Source organism: Herpailurus yagouaroundi, unplaced genomic scaffold, assembly GCF_014898765.1.
Source record: "Herpailurus yagouaroundi ecotype Mexico unplaced genomic scaffold, PumYag 159, whole genome shotgun sequence".
In the NCBI taxonomy this organism is placed as follows: domain Eukaryota; kingdom Metazoa; phylum Chordata; class Mammalia; order Carnivora; family Felidae; genus Herpailurus; species Herpailurus yagouaroundi.
Window position 1 is genome coordinate 37,694,292 of NW_024412400.1, and position 21,085 is coordinate 37,715,376.

The window sequence follows — 21,085 nt, forward strand, 5'->3', positions numbered from 1 at the left end:
AGAGAGGACCTCTGTTAAAATATTAATGGGTTAGCCTGAGTGTCTGATTGTGGAAACTCTGATTCCACATTTCTTCTTTCACTTTGATATCCAACATATGGAACAATAGAAGAGCTCCCAAGAATTGGTGCAGCTGCCTCATTGGTACCAATTCAGTGGATTACTGAAGCAGCATTCTATGATTTCCTGTCTCTAGTCTCTATAATGTCACCAGTTTTCATTTTGAAAACAAATAGCCCCTTCTTAAAATCATGTTAATACTAATAGAAGAGCATTCTGGGGATATCTTCCCATCCTGACTCTTGCTCTAAAGCATGCTGCTCCACAAGAATGGGCCACAGCAGACATGTTTGTATTAGTTGGCTGACCTTACTTGCCTGGGCAGAGGTGGACACCTGACACAATTCCACCCACCTGGAGTTGAGATGGAGACATGCTAGCCCTAGGCTGGTTGCTGGTACTATACATTTATAGCTGGAACACGGAAGCCAGGACTGTTCAATAGGCAGAGATGAGAGTAGGAAAGGTAAGATATCCATGTTCTGGATGCTTTTTTGTTCTTGGTCCAGGCCCCTTTGAAGCCCTGCTATGTTCTTGCTCTTGGATTCTAGGTAATTTTCCTGCATCCATATGATAAATCTTCTACCCCCACCCTTATTTTATTTTTTCTTGAGATACTTAAAATTTTTTTTTTGATATTTATTTTTGACAGACAGAGGGACAGAGCATGAGCGGGGGAGGGGCAGAGAGAGAGGGAGACACAGAATCTGAAGCAGCTCCAGGCTCTGAGCTGTCAGCACAGAGCCCGAAGCAGGGCTTGAACTCACAGAGCATGAGATCGTGACCTGAGCCAAAGTCAGAAGCTCAACCGACTGAGCCACCCAGGTGCCCCTTCTTGAGCTACTTTAAGTGGGATTTTGTTATGTCCAAAGCTGCTTTGACTAAGATAGCCTTCATGATGAAATTAAAACACTTTAACATGGTCTGTAATGCTCTTTATGACCTAGTGTTTACGTTCACCTCCATTTTACCTCTTATCTGTCTAAATTGGCACCATACAATTCAGCCCTGATCAGTCTCCTCCCTCACTTGAGTCCTTTAAGCATAGACCACAGGCCTCCTGCTGGATCAGAAAAGAGACCCTGATACTTTCCCAGCCTGTGAGTTTCCCCTTTCTTGTGGACTTGTTATACTGGTGTTATGCCTCGTGTTTACTTGTCCTTCTTTTACTGACTTTATGGATAGTCAAGACTAGGTCTTATTCCTATTTTTTTAAATGTTTATTTTTGAGATGGGGTGAGGGGCAGAGACAGAGGGGACGGAGGATCTGAAGCAGGCTCCGCACTGACAGCAGACAGCCAGATGTGGGGCTTGAATACACGAACCACGAGATCATAACCTGAGCTGAAGTTGGACACTTAACTGAGCCACCCAGGTGCCCCATTATTCCTATTTGTTAATGCTGTGCTTGTACTAAGTCCTTAAAAGATACCAATAAACAACAAATAAAATGAGAGTATATTTTTAACAAACCTACACAGTGTTGATGTGAAAACTAGATTATGAAACCTGAACCTTATACTATAGCAAAGTGGTTAAGAGTGTAGGTTTTGAAGTCAGACTACTGCATAGGTAAAACCTATTTACATGGTAGGGTTATGAGGATTAAAGGGTATAATCTGTGTAAACCATTTATAATATTGGCCTGGGATATTAGGCACTTAGTAATCAGTAGACCTTTTTATTGATTGATTATCTAGGAACTCAGTGAAACATGGCTAACACTCCTACAATTGTAGGAATCAGGGGCTCCATAAAGCATTGGAAAATTCTTAATTTTCTTTTAACATTTATTCATTTTTGAGAGAGAGAGAGAGAGAGACAGAGCATGAGTGGGGAAGGGGCAGAGAGAGACACACACAGAATCAGAAGCAGGCTCCAGGCCCTGAGCTGTCAACACAGAGCCCGACACGGGGCTCGAACTCACAGACCGCCAGATCATGGCCTGAGCCAAAGCCGGATGTTTGAGCCACCCAGGTGCCCCAAGCACTGGAATATTCTAAAGGCAACCATTTGCCAAGTTGAAGGGGTTTAACTGGAATGGCCCTTTTATGAGAGCTGTTTACAGGCACATCATACAGTGAGCTTTGGTTACTATCAGGGTAAAGCTGTTTTGCAGGCCTTCTTTTATGTAAAAACTGTAAGAACTGCTGGACCAGGATGTGGTTGTTGCTTAAGAGCCTGACTTAGAGAGGTCAGCATTTCCTTGTCAACTCACAGGCCGGTAGGAGCAGCTCAAAATGACCTGCCTTCCCCTCCCCTCTCACCACTATTACAGATGAGTGACCCGACCTACAGAGTCACAGAGACCACAGACCTCATAGCCCCATGGAGAGGAGACAGAGTGCACTGGAAGGTAACCCCCTAAGGTTCAGGTCCTGAGAACCTTGATTGTACTTCCTGGATTGTATTCTGTAAGATTGCCCCAATTTCTTGCAACAAATTTCCTTTCCTTAAGCTAGCTTGAATGGGTTTTGGTTTATTTAGTTTTGATGCTCAAGTCAAAAGATTGGTACCAAGATTGGAGAGAAGTCCAATGATGCTATAGAGTTGGGGTTTAGAGGAGTGGTTACTATGGATCTCAATATGAGGAGCTGGCAGTCTAGGGGAATGGAGTGGGAAAATAGCTAGCTAAGTTTCCATTGGGAAGTGTAGACCACAGGCCTCCTGCTGGATCAGGGGGCCACATACTATATCAGGATGTGATTGCTCTTTAGAGTCTTGGGTGAAGTCTAGTCTCACTAGAGGCAGTCTGAGATTTATCAGGCAGACTGGGAGCAGATACAGTAGGAAGAGATGTTCTTCCCTCCTTAAGCCCTTCTTTCCAACTCCTTCCCACCCATACCATGGGAAGATTCTGGTGAAATAATGCATTGGAGTTATATTGTGAGACATGGCTAATATCAGCAAGATGTGAGTCTTGGTAGATTCCCCAGTCTTATGAGTAGAAATGAGAGCCTCTTTCTATGTAGCTCTGTAAGAACCTTCCCTTGCATGGTAGAAAAGATACAGGGGATCATGACAGGAAACAAGAACAGAGAGAGAAGAGTCTCCCAGATGGCCAGGTCAGGCACAAGGACTCTACAAACTGGATACTGGAGAGTGACTCAGTGGGAAAAGCATAAAGGCATTTGGCACCATTCAGAGGACTGTATATTTGGGATAGATCTTCATATACAAAGGATAAATCCTTATTTACTAACATTTGTAATACACCTAGTATGTACATAGTGCTTTATACATATTAACAACATGAAGAATGTTTTCTTCCTTTTAGAAGATGAAGAAACTGAGGCTTATACCTTATGTAACTTGCCAAAGCTAATATAATGACTTATTTACAACTAGTAATAAGTAGAGAAAGGATCTGAACAGTGGCCATCTGAATCTACAGTCTTCAGACTTTCTCCACTAACCATGCTGTCTCAGTTTAAATGACATAGATTCAAGATACAGATATAAAAAGATATAGGGTTTAAGTGAATACTGTAATGTTTCTACTTTTGATACTAATGTAAATATACAAGAAAAAACAGCTTATGAAATCATTCTCAAGGGTTTAATTAAAATCCATATAGCATTTAACATGTATAGATGTTTTAACTCTTTCAATGACTCTCATATTTTAAAATCCTTCTGCACAACATTTTGAGGCTAACTTCATGCTAGAAATCTACAAATGTACAACTTAACACAAAAATACATTCGGAGTCCATTCCAATGCAAGTTTAAAACACTTTAATTGCAGACAATGTAAAGATATTTAAAAAACCAAAACTACAAAATGAGCACATAAAAGTCTTCCCTTTTGAATTTTTAATAAAATACTGCTCTGTATAAGATCTAATGAAAAATTCCAATTACTTATAAAATAGCTATGTGAGAAAAGAAATGAGTTAAGATACATATGTATGAATTATATTGTTTAAATGAACAGAATGTTGAACACTTTAATTATACAGCACACGATTTATTACTCATATATCAAAATAGATGAAAACCCTCAGAGAAGCAACTGGGTGCAAGCAAAAGAAAATGTAAGAGACCTGAAGCAACAAAACAAAACAAAACAACAAAAAAACCAAACCCCAAAACAAAGGAAAAAGTCCCTTAGCTGTAAAGGGAAAGGAATAAAATAACTTAAAGCAAACTGTGGACCAAATTCTCAGTCCTATTATTTCATGAGAAACAGTATGAGAATTTAGCTTCACAATACTAAAATATCTGTAGAAGCTTAATTATTTGGCCTAGGCAATTTAATAGTATACCAACTGCCGAAATCAACAGCAATGGCTGTACTTCTGGAAAAAAATTAATTTTTACAGGTTTAACTACGTAAAACTATCTATTGGAAACCAGAGTCTCCATCACAAATTGCACTTGAGATGGCTGAATGCATTGATTGAGCAAGGCATAATTGTTGGTTCACTGACATACACACAAATACAAAAGCAGCTATATTCCTGATATTCTTCATTACTAAAACTATTTTATACATTTTTTTCCCTCTTAAAAAAAAAAAAAAATCAGTGCCATTGGAGCTTTTAACTCAGTGTTGTAACATTGACACTTACACACGCCTGCTGACTCAGCACTGTTGTCTCTCGGTTTCAACACTGTCTCTTACTGCCCCCTGGTGGAAGATGGAGAAGTCTGATGGAAATACGAACCAGGTCAGTTTGAAAAATATTCATTTCTGGAATTTTAAGCCTTATCCTGACTACGAAAAGGAAGCTCCCATGAAAAAGACTATTCCACTGACAAAGCTTACAAAATATATGTAAAGAACACTGCCAGTTTGAGTACTATCACTATCTCTAGAAAAACGATAAAGGAACTTCTGTGATTTTTTTTTTTTTTTTGAGTAGAGAATGCCTGTCACAGTTATTTCTTTCCAATACATTAATTGTCCTCTACAGTAAAAATGTAATTTGAAAGAAATATGATCCTAAGAAAGATAGAAAGCTCAAAAAGTTGTGGAAGTGTACACAGTTGTTTTAAAAAAGATGCTCTGAACGATGAGACAAAGCACATTAGGCCTAATTTCAATGGAGATCTGGACAGTTCTATTTACTTAATGTAAAAATTAGACTACCATTATAAAAATGTATGATTCATTAATACAAATAGAACAGATGATTAAAAAGTGAGTGAATAAAAAAGCCCCTGCAGCTTATCTACTTCCTTGAGCTAGAAATATAGTCTGAAAATGCAGTGATTGATCTTATTTAATTAGATTGCTTCTTCTACCTCTTCACTGACCCTCCCCTTGAAACGAAGAATTTGGATTAGTTTGGAAATATCAGTCTAAAACCAAAGCAAATACCTGATCACCTGATCATAGAAGAGGAAGTAAACAACAAAAAACCTGCATTAAGAGTTATTTCTCCCACCAACAGAAAAAAAAAAAACAAAAAAACACCTTATCTTTTCAGTTCTAATATCCCTCTGAAAAGCAAGGAAGTCTTAACTTGAAACCAAGGTACACACAGTGGCAAAAATAATTTTCCATGCAACTGTCTCTCTGATGTTTAAGACTTTAGTCTACATGATGTTTAAATCAATTACATTCTGTCAAATTATAAAACTCAGGTAATGATCAGGTAATGCAGGAAACGGTAACAAGGTATGATGAGACTAGAAGAATCAATCTTCAAAATTCATTTAATGAGCTAAAAAAAAAAACGAAATTATTGAATAAGAATATTTAGATTTAACTGCTGTAGTTATGTGGAAGCATGAAGCATTTGGGGACTCTCTTCTTCCGTGCCCTATACAGACCACAGCTTTCATTGAATGTTTATAACAGATTCAACAAAGGGGCATATTTCTATACTTTGAGCTGGTTTGAGTCTGCCCCATCCAAAAGGGAAAAATTGTAAGTTTCCCATACTATCAGTGAATCCAGTCTCCTCAAGATTATCATGAGAGAAAAACAGCCTCTACTTCTCACAGCCTCCACAGGGAGGCACAAGTCCTGTTGATCTATTGACCTCATGCCCACATCTGGAATAGGTCTACAAGGGGGAAAGGAAAAGACATGAAGGCTTGACCAGTATCTAGTCACTATCAAGCGCTTTCCTATTTTAATCTCTCTTTAATCTTGACCTTTAGAATACTATGTTTTTTAAAAAAGGGAGGAAAGAACAAAAAGAAAACACTTTTACTGCCTACGCATGGAGAATTATCAGCTCACTTTGCTCAAACACGGGAAATATCTTTATGAGTTCGGTGGCAATATGCCTGTTGGAACTTTTCTTGGAGTTTTCAGAAGATGGCACATGCTCTGTACTCTAAAAAAGATGTGGGTTGTGCACTATTTTTAGAGGGGTCACATAGCAATGATGAGTGAGACAATTCTTGACTGCTGGTTTGTACAGGTACATAAGGTGAAAAATATTACACACTTTAAAGTAGTAGAGGTTGACAGAAAATTACTGTCATAATTTCACTTTTTTGTATTGTATTCCTATAATAGATGTTTCCTTTTAAAACAAATAGAGAGTCTGTGAGATAATGAGGGCAAACACTGAGAATTATTTCAGCCTCATTATTCAATATCCCACTACAGATAAACATTCCCAACAAGGGAACGCTGGGAACCAATAACATTTGAATCTGGAAAATTAACAGAAAATAAAATCACAGAAACTCACATGACTATAATAAATGCCAGATAATGAACATTTATCTCTTATACTAAAGGCACTACTAATATACAAATATCCTATTAACATATAGAGAAACTCTGAAATCAGCAGTTAGAGAAAGGAATCCATTTAGTTCAATGCCAGCATTAAAAAACAAATAGACTACTTTAAGACTCATGGCAGAGTTTTTAATGAGTTCAATGAAACTGGATATAATAATAAGCAGCTCCATATAAACATTATGGTTTCTACTCTTAAAAAAGTATGATAACTTACTTCCTTAAAAATATAAGCATATCACAAAAACTAAAGGATAAATATATATATAAAAACTCAGGCCCTGGTACCACTGAGAAGTTTTCATAAATTCTAAAATAATTTCAACAGCCATAGCTTGAACGCTACACACCCACACATGACATGCAAAGACAAAATGCCAGCGTCACTGAACAGTTCAGCATAAAGCTAAAAATGTGGGAACAGAATGAGACAGGCATTTGTCATGTAAATTAAGTACACCATAAACTGATTGTGCCTGTATTATAGCACACCTTAGAATTTTTTTAAAAATTAGAATTTCATCAGTCCCAAGAAGCACTGCAAGGATCAACAGTGGAGCTCTCACATATGTTTAGGTAAGCAGGTAAAAAGCTATACAAAAGAGTAACACAATTTATTTCAACTAACAACATGATTAATAGATTTTACTTTACTCTGTTAGAAGGTTAATTTGTGGTCATTGTACCCTGTAGATTTTGAAACTTAAATTTATTAGAAATTACTAATGCTGGTTTTTGAGTAATCTAAAAAATTGTAATTACTTGCTCAAATCTAGATTGCTATTTATAGTTCTAAGCAGTTAAATGAAATACTCTGACCAATATTCTAAACTTGCTTTGGTACAAAATCTAGAATAAAGCAAAACTGGCAGCACCACCACAAGTGTGATCGTTTCACAGCAGGTCTAAAGGACCCTCAGAGACAACAAAACCTAAGTTAAAATACTTATAAATAAGAGCCATTCTCCTGATAAACTTGTTACATCATTAAAAAGAGAAATAAAATCCACACTTGGTAAATTATACTTGAGGCCCGATTTTCATGCTCCATTTAATTATCCCTCAAGAGTGTCAAAATTTATTATTATTGCACTATGATGTCTACGTCATAGTTTAGGATGCTTCTAATGATGAGGCCAATAGTTAGAGTGGTACATTTTAATGCTTAGTCCACTGATACTATTTTAACACAAGGTTTAATTTAGCTTTTTTTCTTTTTTACAGCTTTACTGAGGTATAATTGATGTAAAACAAACCGTACATGTTTAAGATGCACAATTTGATATAGCATGAAAAGTGCCTGACAACAAATCAAAAATTTTAATTGAAACATATTATTTTAAAATAGCACATTCCAATTTTTTATGAGACACAGATATGTATTTCTAAAAAGCTGGCTGGAAAGAAAAGAAATTAATTTAATCCAAGTACCAAATTTATTCAGAAGGTTTAGGAACACCAAAATTGACAGCCAGTTTTCTTGATTTTCTTCTTGAAGAAGAGCTTGGTGTTGACTTGTGGTGAGACATACTGTGGCCTTGGGAGGCGCCTTCAACTTGAAAAGAAGAAGCAGGTTGAGTAATTTGAGAGGACTTTAAGGAAGCTGATGAAGTCTCCTGTGGAATCACTTTGGTGACATTGGAAGATGTTGGCTGGCTAGTCTGAAGTGGGGTAGCTGGAGCACTCTGGGCCTCCTTACTCTCAAAGTTCTTTTTGTTTGCAACCCTTTTCTTAGTAACCTTTAAGGAATAAAAGCATCATTAATTAACAATGCAGGCAGAAAAAACTAGTGTCATTAAGCATGTTGCTAATATCTGTCAATAATGCTGACTTGTGATTTCTACTTATAATCTCCAAACCAGACTTCAGCAATTAACGGCATTTAAATATTTAAAAATTCTCCGTAACTTAAAGAAAATTTATATTCCTGATTTTAAAATCACTTGTGCTAGAAAAAAATGTTACTTGCTGCAATTATTAATTATTAGAACACAAACTCAAGATAGCAGGAACCAGGTCAGATTGATCACCACTGGTCAAAATGTATTATTTTTTCTAAAAAATTATTTTTAATTTTTTTTTCAACGTTTATTTATTTTTGGGACAGAGAGAGACAGAGCATGAACGGGCGAGGGGCAGAGAGAGAGGGAGACACAGAATCGGAAACAGGCTCCAGGCTCTGAGCCATCAGCCCAGAGCCTGACGCGGGGCTCGAACTCACAGACTGCGAGATAGTGACCTGGCTGAAGTCGGACGCTCAACCGACTGCGCCACCCAGGCGCCCTTATTTTTAATTTTTTAAAAGTAATCTCTACGTCCAATGTAGGGCTCAAACTCACGACTCCAAGATCAAGAGTCGCATGATCTACCAACTGAGCCAGCTGCCCCGACTAATGGTCATAATATATATTCTTAGCATGCAGACCAGTACTGGACTTCTAGTTGGCCTTGAATCAGTAATTATTAAATAAACAAATTTTTCTCAATAGTCCTTGAGCATTAAAAATTGAACTCTCTAAAAAATACAGTAATTCTTGGGGCACCTGGGTGGCTCAGTCAGTTAAGTGTCCGACTTTGGCTCAGGTCATTATGTCGCGGTTTGTGAGTTCAAGCCTTGCATCGGGCTCTGTGCTCACAGCTCAGAGCCTGGAGCCTGCTTCGGATTCTGTGTCTCTGTCTCTCTCTGCCCCTCCCCCACTTGTACTCTGTCTCTGTCAAAAATAAATAAAATGTAATACACACACACACACACACTTATGTATTTATGCATACATATACATATGTACACACATGTATATACATATGTATACACATGTGTACACATATGTATACACATGTATATGCATGTATACATATACATGTGTATACACATGTCATATGTATACACATGTCATATATGATACACACACACATATACACACACATATATATATATATATATATATATATATATATATATAGTAATTCTCTTTTCATGTCTCACCTGTAGAGGTATGAACTGATTGTGCACACCACTGGGCATTCCCCCAGCCATGGGCATGGTCCCAGAATATGAAGCATGATGAAAAGGCTTCCCAGGAACTGGCACTGGTGGTCCCCATGGCATTGAGCCAAAGAGGTGAGATGATGAAGGCATTATATTAGCTGTTAAAAATCATGGAAAAGTTCTTTTTCAGTAAAATAGTACCATCAAAACCCTGAAATTTAAGACCTTCTGCTACCCTTTTTATGGCTTTTATCATTTTGGCAAAGGGCATATATACACTTAACTTATGATTAATCTTGCTTACAACATTACACCTCGGGACACCCCCTTAGGACCATAAGCCATCTACAGAAGTCAGCTTATCATGCTGTCTGGCCTACAAAGGCCAATGGTATCATATACTAATATGAACTTCAGGAATATTTGTAATACTATTTAAAAAAATAATAAAAGGATCATGAAACTGTCCCTTGGGGGAGAAAAAGAGAGAAATCTTAAGGATCTCACCTGCCCCCAGTGCTAAGTTGCTTCCATAGTGATCCCAGCCTACAAAAAAACCAAAAAAACTCAAGTCTTGAAATCTGATCACTTTCATATGACATGTAGAATCTTTCTTTTCCCTATTCTAATATTTGTAATTCAAGGATTTAAAACATTACATTTTGTTTCATATTAAAAGCACACTGAACCAGTGGTTTCCAAACCTGATTTCTATATCTGAGTATTTGGGGAGCTTGTGAAATACAGATTCCTAGGCAAGGCCTCAGACCTAGTAAACCAGACTCACAGAGGCCCAGGAATCTGTATTTTTTGAAGCACAGTTGACATACAGGATTATATGAGTTTCAGGTGTACAACATACTGACTTGATATTTATATGCATTGCAAAATGCTCACCATGACAAGTGTAGTAACTACCTGTCACCATACAAAGTTATTAAGATATTATTGAATACATTCCCTCTGCTGTACCTTTTCATCTCCCTGACTTGATCAGTACAAAACTGAAAGTTTGTATTTTTTAGTTCCCTTCACCTCTTGTGCCCATCCTCCAACTCCCTCTTCTCTGGCAACTACCAGTTCAATCTCTTTTTATGAGTCCATTTCTGTTTTGTTTGTTTTTAGATTCCACATATAGAAGAAGTCATACGATATTTGTCTTTCTCTGTTGTACCTTGATGGACACTTAGGTTTCTTCCATATCTTGGCTATTGTAAGTAATACTACAATGAACATAAGGGTGCATACATCTTTCTGAATTAGTGTTTTTGTTTTCTTTGGGTAGATACACAGAAGTGGAATTGCTGGATCATATGGTATCTCTATTCTTAATTTTTTGAGGAACCCAAGGAATCTGTATTGTTCATGGGCTCCACAGGTGGATTCTTATTCAGTTAGTACCAGTGCCGCATATGGGAACTACTACATTAAACAATGACGAGTGAGACACCAGCACACTGCCACTGAAGGAAGATATGTACTGTGTTCAAAATTTCTTTTCAGAGAAGTAAAAAGGCAGCCAGACCTATAAGATAGGATAGTTTGATAATTCAGCCACTTAAAAAAGTTTTGGATCAGGAGAAAAGAATCATAATGTAGTTTAGTATTCTGAATTAAACATGTACAAATTCTTGCATGAAAAAAACTTTTAAGATGAAAAATGCTAAAAATATTTATAAAATTAGGCCTTGATACTACCTATAAGCAACTCTGGTGTCTGTCATAATGTTAAGAAGATCTATTTAAAAGGTGCTATATTGTTATTTATTTATTTATTTATTTTTTGAGAAAGAGAAAGAGGGAGCACGTGTGCAAGCAGGGCAGTGGTACAGGGAGAGGGAGAGAGAGCATCTTAAGCAGGCTCCATGTATAGCTTAGAACCCAACTTGGGGCTTGATCTCACGACTGTGAGATCATGACCTGAGCTGAAATCAAGAGGTGGGAGCATAACCGACTGAGCCATCCAGGTGCCCCTAAAAGATGTTATAGTAATCTTATGCATAGATCAACTCCACAATTTCCCCAATGAATCATTTTTCTAAACATAAAATACACTTTCCTCCATTTTTTTCCACTGGGACTTTTTCATATCATAAAGTAGGAATCTATAAAATAACTTAAAAATGTTAATCTGATGCTGAAGTTTTTTCTCCTGATTAACATTTAAATATCTTGGCTTTTCTGGGGCACCTGGGTGGCTCAGTCGGTTAAGTGTCTGACTAAGGATCAGGTCATGATCTCGTGGTCTGTGAGTTTGAGCCCCGCATCGGGCTCTGTGTTGACAGCTCAGAGCCTGGAGCCTGCTTCAGATTCTGTGTCTCCCTCTCTCTGCCCCTCCCCCACTTAGGCTCTGTCTCTCTCTCTCTGTCAAAAATAAATAAACTTAAAAAAAAAAAAAAGAAATCTCTTGGCTTTTACTTGTACTATATATATATATTCTCCAAAAGTCAGCAGGTATTTTCTTTATAGTTCAGTGAATTTCTGAAAAGAACCATCTTCCAACTTGCTACATGAGCTATGGCTGGCTACAAACTGAGAACAGGATAAGGAAAAGGAACTTTACCTTAATCTCAGTTTTCAGCCAAATATTTGTACTCTGTGCCTGGTGTTCCCGAATCTAGCGAGTCCTCTGGAGAATATACTTCCAGCACTTTGCCTGAAGGGGCTGTGTGGGGTGGTATCTGAGGAGTCCCATCTCTCCACATACAGACTTTGAAACAATCCCCCTTTTTTCAGCCCATGCCTCATTGGAAGCTCTGATAGCTTCTGATACTTTCAAGCTCTGAAACTTTTAGGATTTATGAGGGAGGAGAGATGCTCATCATCTCATTTGGATTATCTTCTACAGATACTTTAGGGTAGCTTATCCCTGCTCTGCTAAATTAGTTATTACTCTGTGAATTGCTTTTCTCATCATGAACTCTTTTCAAATCTCTAATCCGCTGATATTTCTTCTTTTAGCTCTCTGTCCTTATAAGTGTAAAAGGTTTACACTTTTAAAATAATTTATTGTTCAGTTTCATGTAGTGTGGGCCAAGAGAAGAGATAATTTGTTTACTATGCATTATTAAGTTTTCTAATGTTTGTAGTGAGGATTAGCTGTGTAGAGCTCCTACACTAATATCTCAGAAAATAAAATTTCTAAACCTGAAATAAACAAATGATTGGTTTTAAAATATAATGAGTAGGATATAAAGAAGCCAACTGCTCTTAGGAAAAAGGGGTGATAAAAGAAAAGTTTAATAAGCTTAAGATTTAGAATCATAAAATTATAAAATGGTAGTCTCAAAGAAATCCTGGACACAGTCTAGCATAAATAAGAAAATGGATTCCCAAAGAAGTTATATGATTTTTGCAAAGTCAGGCAGTAAAAGACCCTAGACAAAAAGAGTTCTGATTACAGAGTGACCATTTTATTCCCTCAGAACACTAGGAAGATCCCAAATGGCTACAGGAAGCAGGGAGCTACCTGCTTGATAACTCAGGCTCTACATTTGAAAGAGGAAGACAGTTATGAGAGAATATTAAGAGACACACAGTAAACTTAGAAACTCCTCATTCTTCATTTTGAAGCTTCATCATCAAGGGCAGTTTCTTTCACATCCACAGCTTCAAAGCCTTATCTGTTCTTTATTCCCTCCACTTGTTTTCCTTCCCCCTTTCCCACCTCTGTTTTGATGTCTAACTTAAACCTAAATTCATCTGTCGGCAGCTACTGGGGAATAAGGGACTGCCTAGAACAAAGAACAGTCCTACTTCAGCTAGACTAGAGGCTATAGAGGGGAATGGTATTTCTAGATACATCTGCAATCTCTAGTTCCAGTCTTATTTTTCTCACAATTCCTTCTTACATTCCCTAGATATTTAAATACATTTTTGGTTTCCTCAAAATGATGTTTCTTAAAAGAACTTTCTAAAAACAGAAACTCAGTAACAAATATTTAAAAAGGCCAAGTATCTTACCAGTAGGTTGAGGAAAAACTGGAGGAATGGTTCCGGGTGGTACAGCAGGAGGATAATTTGGAAATATTGGTGGAGGAAAAGGGAAATTCACTCCTAAGGAGCCCTAGGGAAGTATTTAAAAGTTAGGAGACAATGCAACAAAAACATCTATAGAGATTAATTAAAAGTTTAGTAGAGAAGTCATGATTAATTCTTACCAACTGTTGTAACGCAAAAAGTGCAGCTTTTTCCTTGGCTTCATTTTCAGAATGGCACTGTGGCCCATGTACCAGTAAGCCATTAGATAATTTTACCTGGCAAACTGTCATCGTCTAAAAAAGAGAACATGAATGTCTATGAAGTTATCTGTCTAGGAGTTTGACCTTCTCCCCTCAAGCTTAAATAAGTAGAATACTTTCATGTGACATTCTATAAAAAAGAATTCAAAAATTCAACAAAGGACAATCATTTTAAGTTTTGGGTTGCCCTGCAAAATTTTAGAATTGTTTCCTTATCTTGCCATGTTTACAAAATAAAATGCTCTTTAAGCTAGCTGAAGGGTCAGGCATCCTAATGCAAATGAAAGCCAACAAAATTTTTTCCTTATACCAAGGGTTGGGAAACTAGGCCTTCTGCTTATTTTTATAAATAAGGGTTGTGTTTGCAACACAGCCAAGTCCCTTCTTTCATGTATTGCCTAAGTCTGTTTTCATACTATAACTGCCCAGCTGAGTAGCTGTGACAGAGACCATATGGCCCAGAAGGCCTAAAATACTTACTATCTAGCCCTTGGGGAAAAAAAAAATTCTGACTCCTGCTTTACACCATCCTCCAATTAGCAGATATTTCATTAATATGAATTAACTGCCAAAATCTAAAAGACTTAGAGGTTATGTCCAATTTTATGTTCACATAGAAGTTACAACTCTTTATTACACATTTTTTCTTTTATAAAAAAATTTTTTTTAAAAATTCTACTTTTTTAAAAGGTAGTCATTTTTATGTGATGTTGTGAGTTTAAGCCTACTTTCTGTTTTAGGTGAGAATATATTAACAACTTGGATATAAAGAGGATCAAATAACCTTTCCTATCGTCTGTGGTTCTCAAGGTACAGTCTGGGGCCCCTGGGGGTCCCCGAAAACCTTTCAGGAGGTCCTTGAGGTCCAAACTATTTTAATAATGATATTAAGGTGCTATTTGTCTTTTCCACTCTCAGTTTCTCACAAGTATATAGAGGACAAAAAATTCACTGATATAGCTTTAGATTCTACACTGCAACTAACTTCTAAGAAAATACCATATTTTAATGTAGTATCAAAAAGTATCTACTATCTGCAAAGGCTATTACAATTCCCTCCTTTTCTCTAACTATCAGTCTGTCTGGGGCCAGATTTTCTTCATGTATTTTAACCAAAACAAATCATAAGAGATTGATAGTAAGAAGCAGATATGAGAATCTAGCTTATTCCATTAAGCTAGAGATGGAAAAGATTTGTAAAAGTGTAGAGCAGTGTCACTAAAATTTTTGAAAGGTTATTTTTAATAAATAATGCTTTTAATTTTTTGTTTTAATTTCTAATACAGTTAATATAGATATAAAACAAGTAAGCAAAAATCCTTTGGGGTCCTCAAAAAAAAAAAAAAAAGGTGGGAGTTTATTAGGCCAAAGCTTTGAAAATTGCTGCTACAGACCAAGATCCCTAGCTCTATCAATCTGTCCAAGACTACGTGCTGCCCAGGTTCCTCTCTGTCAGCATCTCTGAGGGCTCTGGCATAAATATGAGTGAGCCATAGTGGGAAGAATAAATCTATGTTGCTCATAACGTACACAAACTCAGCTCCATTATATTATTTTTAGCCAAAGATTTTCAGTTAATCTATTTAAGATCAGTGTTAAAGAACTTAAATAAATGGAACAGTAGTATACTATACCTGTGGTGTTCTAAGAAAGGAGAAATCTGGTTGTGGCATTCCAATAAGGGAACAAATTCGAGAAAGTTCAGTTACTGGTGTGGACACAGGAGGGATATGGCTGGGAGCAGGCCAACACACATGGTCCATAGGCTGAACATTATGGTATTCGCTAGTACTGTGAGGCTTATTCATGTAAGATGCTACCAAAAAAGAGAAAAGAATATATCTATATTAAATGATATACTGAACTATGCAGTTATTGTAGGGTTTTACAGATAGCAAGCAAAAAATTGTTAAAAGGTGAAAAGAGGAATCTCCCATGAAGCAAATAGAAGAACTATCTAGTACTGCCTAAAATTACCAAGAATTCAATACAGATTTTTAAATGACTGTAACTGAGTAATGATTCATGATGAAGATTTTAAAACATGGTAAGTAGCTGACTGCCAAAAACTGACATCTTGAGAGATTAATGACTACATAGTTATTTTCGAGCAAAGCAAAATTTGAATAAGCAAATAGTTTTTTTTTGAGCTGATTTACAATTCTTTTTTTTTTTTTAAAGTTTATTTATTTTTGAGAGACAGAGAGAGACATGGCATGAGCAGAGGAGGGGGCAGAGAGACAGGGAGACACAGAATCTGAAGCAGGATCCAGGCGCTGAGCTGTCAGTACAGAGCCTGACACGGGGCTTGAAACCACAAGCTGTGAGATCATGACCTGAGCCGAAGTCGGACGCTCAGAGGACTGAGCCACCCAGGCACCTTACAATTAATTCTTAAGTTTTGAGGCTTTGGGTTCATTCTTGTCAAAATTCCATCCTACATTCTGAGACACATGGATAAATGGTCTTATTGCTCCAAAATGAAGCTGCTTAAAAGTTTTTCTAAAAGTAACCCTTTCAAGTGCTTTTACAGATGATTAAAACATTCTAAGAGTTCACATTCTTTAGGATGAACAAACTAATAGAACAAAAGAGCATACCCCAGTGAAGAATGAACCTAAACCTGTCACGTTATAGATTTAAAAAAAAAAAAAAAGGTTAAGTTGCTAGCCTAAAGCCACACAACTTGCAAACTCTGTTACTTGGGCTGGATTCTGAGCTCTCGACTCTTAAGATATATATTCTTCATTATTCTGAAATAAAAGTTACTTGTTTTTTGACAGCAAGACCATCTTTTTCCAGTTTTGTTATTCCAAGAGCATGTCTGTCACCAGGATAGTTTCCTAATAGCTACTCAAATTTTAAATTGATTATCTTATTATTCACTGGAATATAAAATAAATGAAGCTAGGCTCTGATTCTGTTCCAGATTTTGATGCTTAATGAAGTCAGTTCTGCTTATTTCAAACTGATGTTTGTTTGTTTGTTTGTTTGTTTGTTTTACCTGAGAAATTTCTGTCCCCACGTACTTTTGCATTAGTCATTCTTCCTGGTAGGCTTTTGCAGATAATTATACAGACAAAATACTGAAGTACAGGTGACAGAGACAGTAGGGGCAAATATGGATGTGTACTAAAATCTGGCTATGGGGCACCTGGGTGGCTAAGTTCATTTAAGAGTGTGACTCTTGGTTTCAGTTCAGGTCATAATCTTGCGGTTCTTGAGCCCCACATCTGGCTCTGTGCTGACAGTGTGGAGCCTGTTTGGGATTCTCTCTGCCCCTCCTGTGCTCTCAGTCAGTCTCTCTCTCAAAATAAATAAATAAACTTAAAAAAACCAATCTGGCTATGTATTTGCCAGATGGCATGTTATAGGCTTCAAAATTTTAAGGTAAGCACCCACTTTACAGTGTCTACCTCCATTAATTATTTATAATTGATTTTGTAGCTTCTTCTATTGGCCAAGCTATTAGAACATAATGCTATATCAATTATAGGTATATTGGTACCTGTAATATGCCAGACACAGTGCAAGCTGCTTTCTATGTATCATATAGTTATTGCAAGAGTCCTTTACAATGTTATTCTCATTTTATAAATATGAAAAAAACCCTTAAAATCTTAGTAAAGTTAAATAATGTATTTAAGTTACAAAACTATTTTTAAATTACTGAGGGAAAAAAAGCTATAATGTGAAAACTTGTCTAGGTTTGGGCACTACAGAATGAGTATCTGCAAAAGCACAATTTAAGTAATCATAAGAAGACATTTAGGGACTATAGAGCTATTAGTTACAGAGTTATATTATTATTTAATGACACAGCATAAAAATTACATTCTTATTTGTTACTCTTCATTATACTCTTTTAAAACTACAAGTAGTTTTATCTTCAAAAGCACATGATAAAACAACCCAAATGAACGGAACATCTGAAATGATATTGGTTACTAGTACTAGTACTTTGTTCACGTACTTAATTTCTTATTTTGTTGAGGCTGTGAGGAAGGTCCATATTCATCTCTTCTATTAGAGGAAACAGTGGCTTCATTACCAAACTGCTTCATTTCGTTCTTATGGTCCACAGTATCAGAGGCATCAATTTTTAGTATTTCTTTAAGCATCCGAGTTCCTTTCTGTTTTTGAAAATAATTGGTATGGAGATGGTGGGGGTAGGTGGAGAAAAGTTAACCTTAGAGTTACAGAGCTTATTAACCTTTCTTTTAGTGAGTTCTAGTGTTAAAAATTAAGATGATAATTACATTCAGGTAAGGAATGAGCAAAATCAACAGTCTAGAGTTGAAACAAAATGTCCACATTTCCTGCCACAGAAACAGTACTTATTCTTCTGCTTAACTTGACCAAATTACCTGGTGGCAATGTTTGAAAAGCAAACATACAGGTCTAAAAAAACCAAACATACGGATAACTAAAATGCCCAGGGAAGCCTGGTTTTCCCTACAAGATGACAATAATGATGCAACATACCAGTCCACAGGACATAAAAGTGTTGTGACAGTTGCATGGGGTATGTATGCATGCGCCACAATAGTAAAATTACTACAGACAGTACAAAAGCTCCTACAGAACACAAACCATAGCAAATGACTGTGGTGACAAAAGTTCTTCACTTGGAGGCTCTTCATGATGAGATGACTGTACTTCATTTTCTTTGGAGATATTCAAGGATGCTAACAAGTTCTCAATTCCAGGGTTAGGCTAAAAGAATAAATATTTTGTGCATAAAGATGAAAATATGAGGACACAGAAAAAGCTAAGAATTTTAGGTACAAAAACGATCATTTGAATTTTCACCCAATCATCTTCCCAGCTGCTAAAGTTTGGCAACAGAAATTGAATAAATGGTCTTTTACCTTATCAACAGCATTTGGGTAACCAGTCAGAACCTTCTGGTTTTCTGAGACTTCTGCACTTTCATTTCTCTTCAATAGCTTAATATTACATTTGGCAGGCCCTCCAAATGTCTATAAAAGAGTTAAGAATGAGCTTTTTGTGCAAATAGCTGCCATTTAATAGTGTTCTAAATAAATTACTGCAAATTTTTTTAAGTGCCATTTTCTTTTATATCTTAAAAATGGGGCTTGTAAACTTGGATGAGGAAAAAACTTAGATCTGCATCTTCATTAACTTCTAAATGAGATTTAGCATTTCCTTCAATTATGAATATTCCTCCAATGAAGCAATAGTGGTGATTCTAATTGCATTTCAATACAATTAATTTTCTTTCAAATCTTAAGTATTTTAGCATTAAAAACACTATTCTGAGAAAGAACCCATAACAAAGTTTATAAATCCCTTCCTAGAAGAAAGGAAATTATAGCATAAGAATTTCAGAAAAAGAGGGCCTTAAAAGTCAACCATTACTGGTATCTAAATATTAATGGGTTCCATTTGCTGATAACCTGGCATGTGCCAAATATTCTGCTAAGGTGCCTTTTATATATTTGATATATGACTAACTTATAAGAGACAAAATTCTTAAAAAATTAAAAAATATGCATATAGAAAGTACATATACCATATGTGTTGAATGTTTTTAGAGTAAAAATTTGTTATTCTTTGATCATAAAATGCATATACTCTCCTTATCAATCAGCAGAGACTATACAAAGGCAAACATAAATAACCTCAGCTTCCTCCAACACCAAGCTACTCCACACAATTAATCATTAACTCTATGTTGATCCTAAATGAATCATTGAATATACACATATTTCCACAGATTTTATACATACATACATACATTTATGTACGTAGGTATGTTTGTATGTATGTATATACAGACTAAATGTATCAAGGGAGATAAATCTATTTTTATCTCCATTTAATTAATTTTTATTTATTTACTTTATAAAAGTAGGCTCCAAGCCTAGTGCTGAACCCAATGTGGGGTTCCAACTCACGACCCCAAGATTAAGACCTGAGCTGAGATCAAGAGCTGGATGCTTAACTGACTGAACCATGCAGGCAACCCTGCATTTTAAAAATGAAGAAATTAAGGGGGCACCTTGGTGGCTCAGTTGGTTCAGCGACCGACTCTTAATTTTGGCTTAGGTTGTGATTCCAGGGTTATAGGATCGAGCCCCATGTTGGGCTCAGCGCTAAACGTGGAGCTTGCTTAAAATTCTCTCTCTTCCCCCTGCCTCTCTCCTCTGCTCGTGCTCTCTCTCTCTAAAAAAAGAAAAGATGAAGAAATCGAGGCTATAAGAGATGTAGTGAGTTGCTCAAAGCCACCCAACTATTAAATACATATCTGTTTATGTATTTATATATATGTATGTGTGTATAAGTATCTCTAGTTCCAAATCCTGACTCTAGCTGTGTAACTTCCCATCCAAGTGATTACGGATTTGGGCAACTTATGGATTTGGGCAGCAAAATTCAGATGCCACACAGCTACCCCCTGTAATAAAAAGCTGGCTACTAGAATTTGATTTAAGAAAGCTTACCTGCTTATTTGACATTTTTTGTGACCGGCTCTCAGTTTTAGGACTCTTACACTCTTCTTTAACTAGAGACAAGAAAATAGGAATTTTGGTAAGTGAAAAGTATTGCTGCAAACTAGTGAAATTTACCAAATATCTACCACAGCAAGACTCTGTATTGAAAATTCACAGAATTCTAAGAAGACAAAGGCCCAGACCTTGAAAAACTTTTAATTTGGATGAGTGGAAGAAGGTATACTCACAGATAACAACAAGAGAAAAGGAAAGGTGTGACATGTAAATGAGCCTTGAAGTATGTAGGTTTGCAAAGGGAGGCTAAACATTTCAGGCAAAGGAAATAACAGGAGAACAGAAATGGAAGCAGAAAGCAAGGAAGGTATTTATGGAACTCTTACTAGACTAGTTCCACTGGAGATCAAGGAATATAATGGAGCTAATCCAGTAAGCAGTGGGCAACCAATGACAGAAAGGTTTTGAGCAAGTAGTGATCTCATCAGAATTGTGCCTTAGGAAGATTAAAATATGGCAGTGGCATAAAGAGTAAGAGAAAAACTAGGAAGCTATTTTAGTATTTCTGTTAAGGGTAAATTGGGAGAATGGTAAGAAAAATGAAAAGGATAAATTA

General features: G+C 36.5%; 1 protein-coding gene across 2 annotated transcripts in view; it reads right to left on the bottom strand.

Annotated features, from left to right (window-relative positions):
• Window positions 1-3,600: 3,600 nt before the first annotated feature.
• LOC121033764 (5'-3' exoribonuclease 1) overlaps window positions 3,601-21,085 on the bottom strand; it is an 86,442-nt gene continuing 68,957 nt past the window's right edge. Inside the window, exons 21-30 of one of the 2 annotated variants that reach the window (XM_040480379.1) lie at window positions 20,464-20,525; window positions 18,868-18,978; window positions 18,590-18,712; window positions 17,970-18,129; window positions 15,631-15,812; window positions 13,916-14,029; window positions 13,719-13,821; window positions 10,263-10,301; window positions 9,753-9,913; window positions 3,601-8,508 (exon numbers count right to left, since the gene is read on the bottom strand). In XM_040480379.1, coding sequence (XP_040336313.1) covers window positions 8,206-8,508; window positions 9,753-9,913; window positions 10,263-10,301; window positions 13,719-13,821; window positions 13,916-14,029; window positions 15,631-15,812; window positions 17,970-18,129; window positions 18,590-18,712; window positions 18,868-18,978; window positions 20,464-20,525 — 1,358 coding nt within the window. In that variant the 3' untranslated portion in view covers window positions 3,601-8,205. The remainder of the gene's footprint in view (window positions 8,509-9,752; window positions 9,914-10,262; window positions 10,302-13,718; window positions 13,822-13,915; window positions 14,030-15,630; window positions 15,813-17,969; window positions 18,130-18,589; window positions 18,713-18,867; window positions 18,979-20,463; window positions 20,526-21,085) is intronic. The other variant, XM_040480380.1, reaches the window with a different exon arrangement.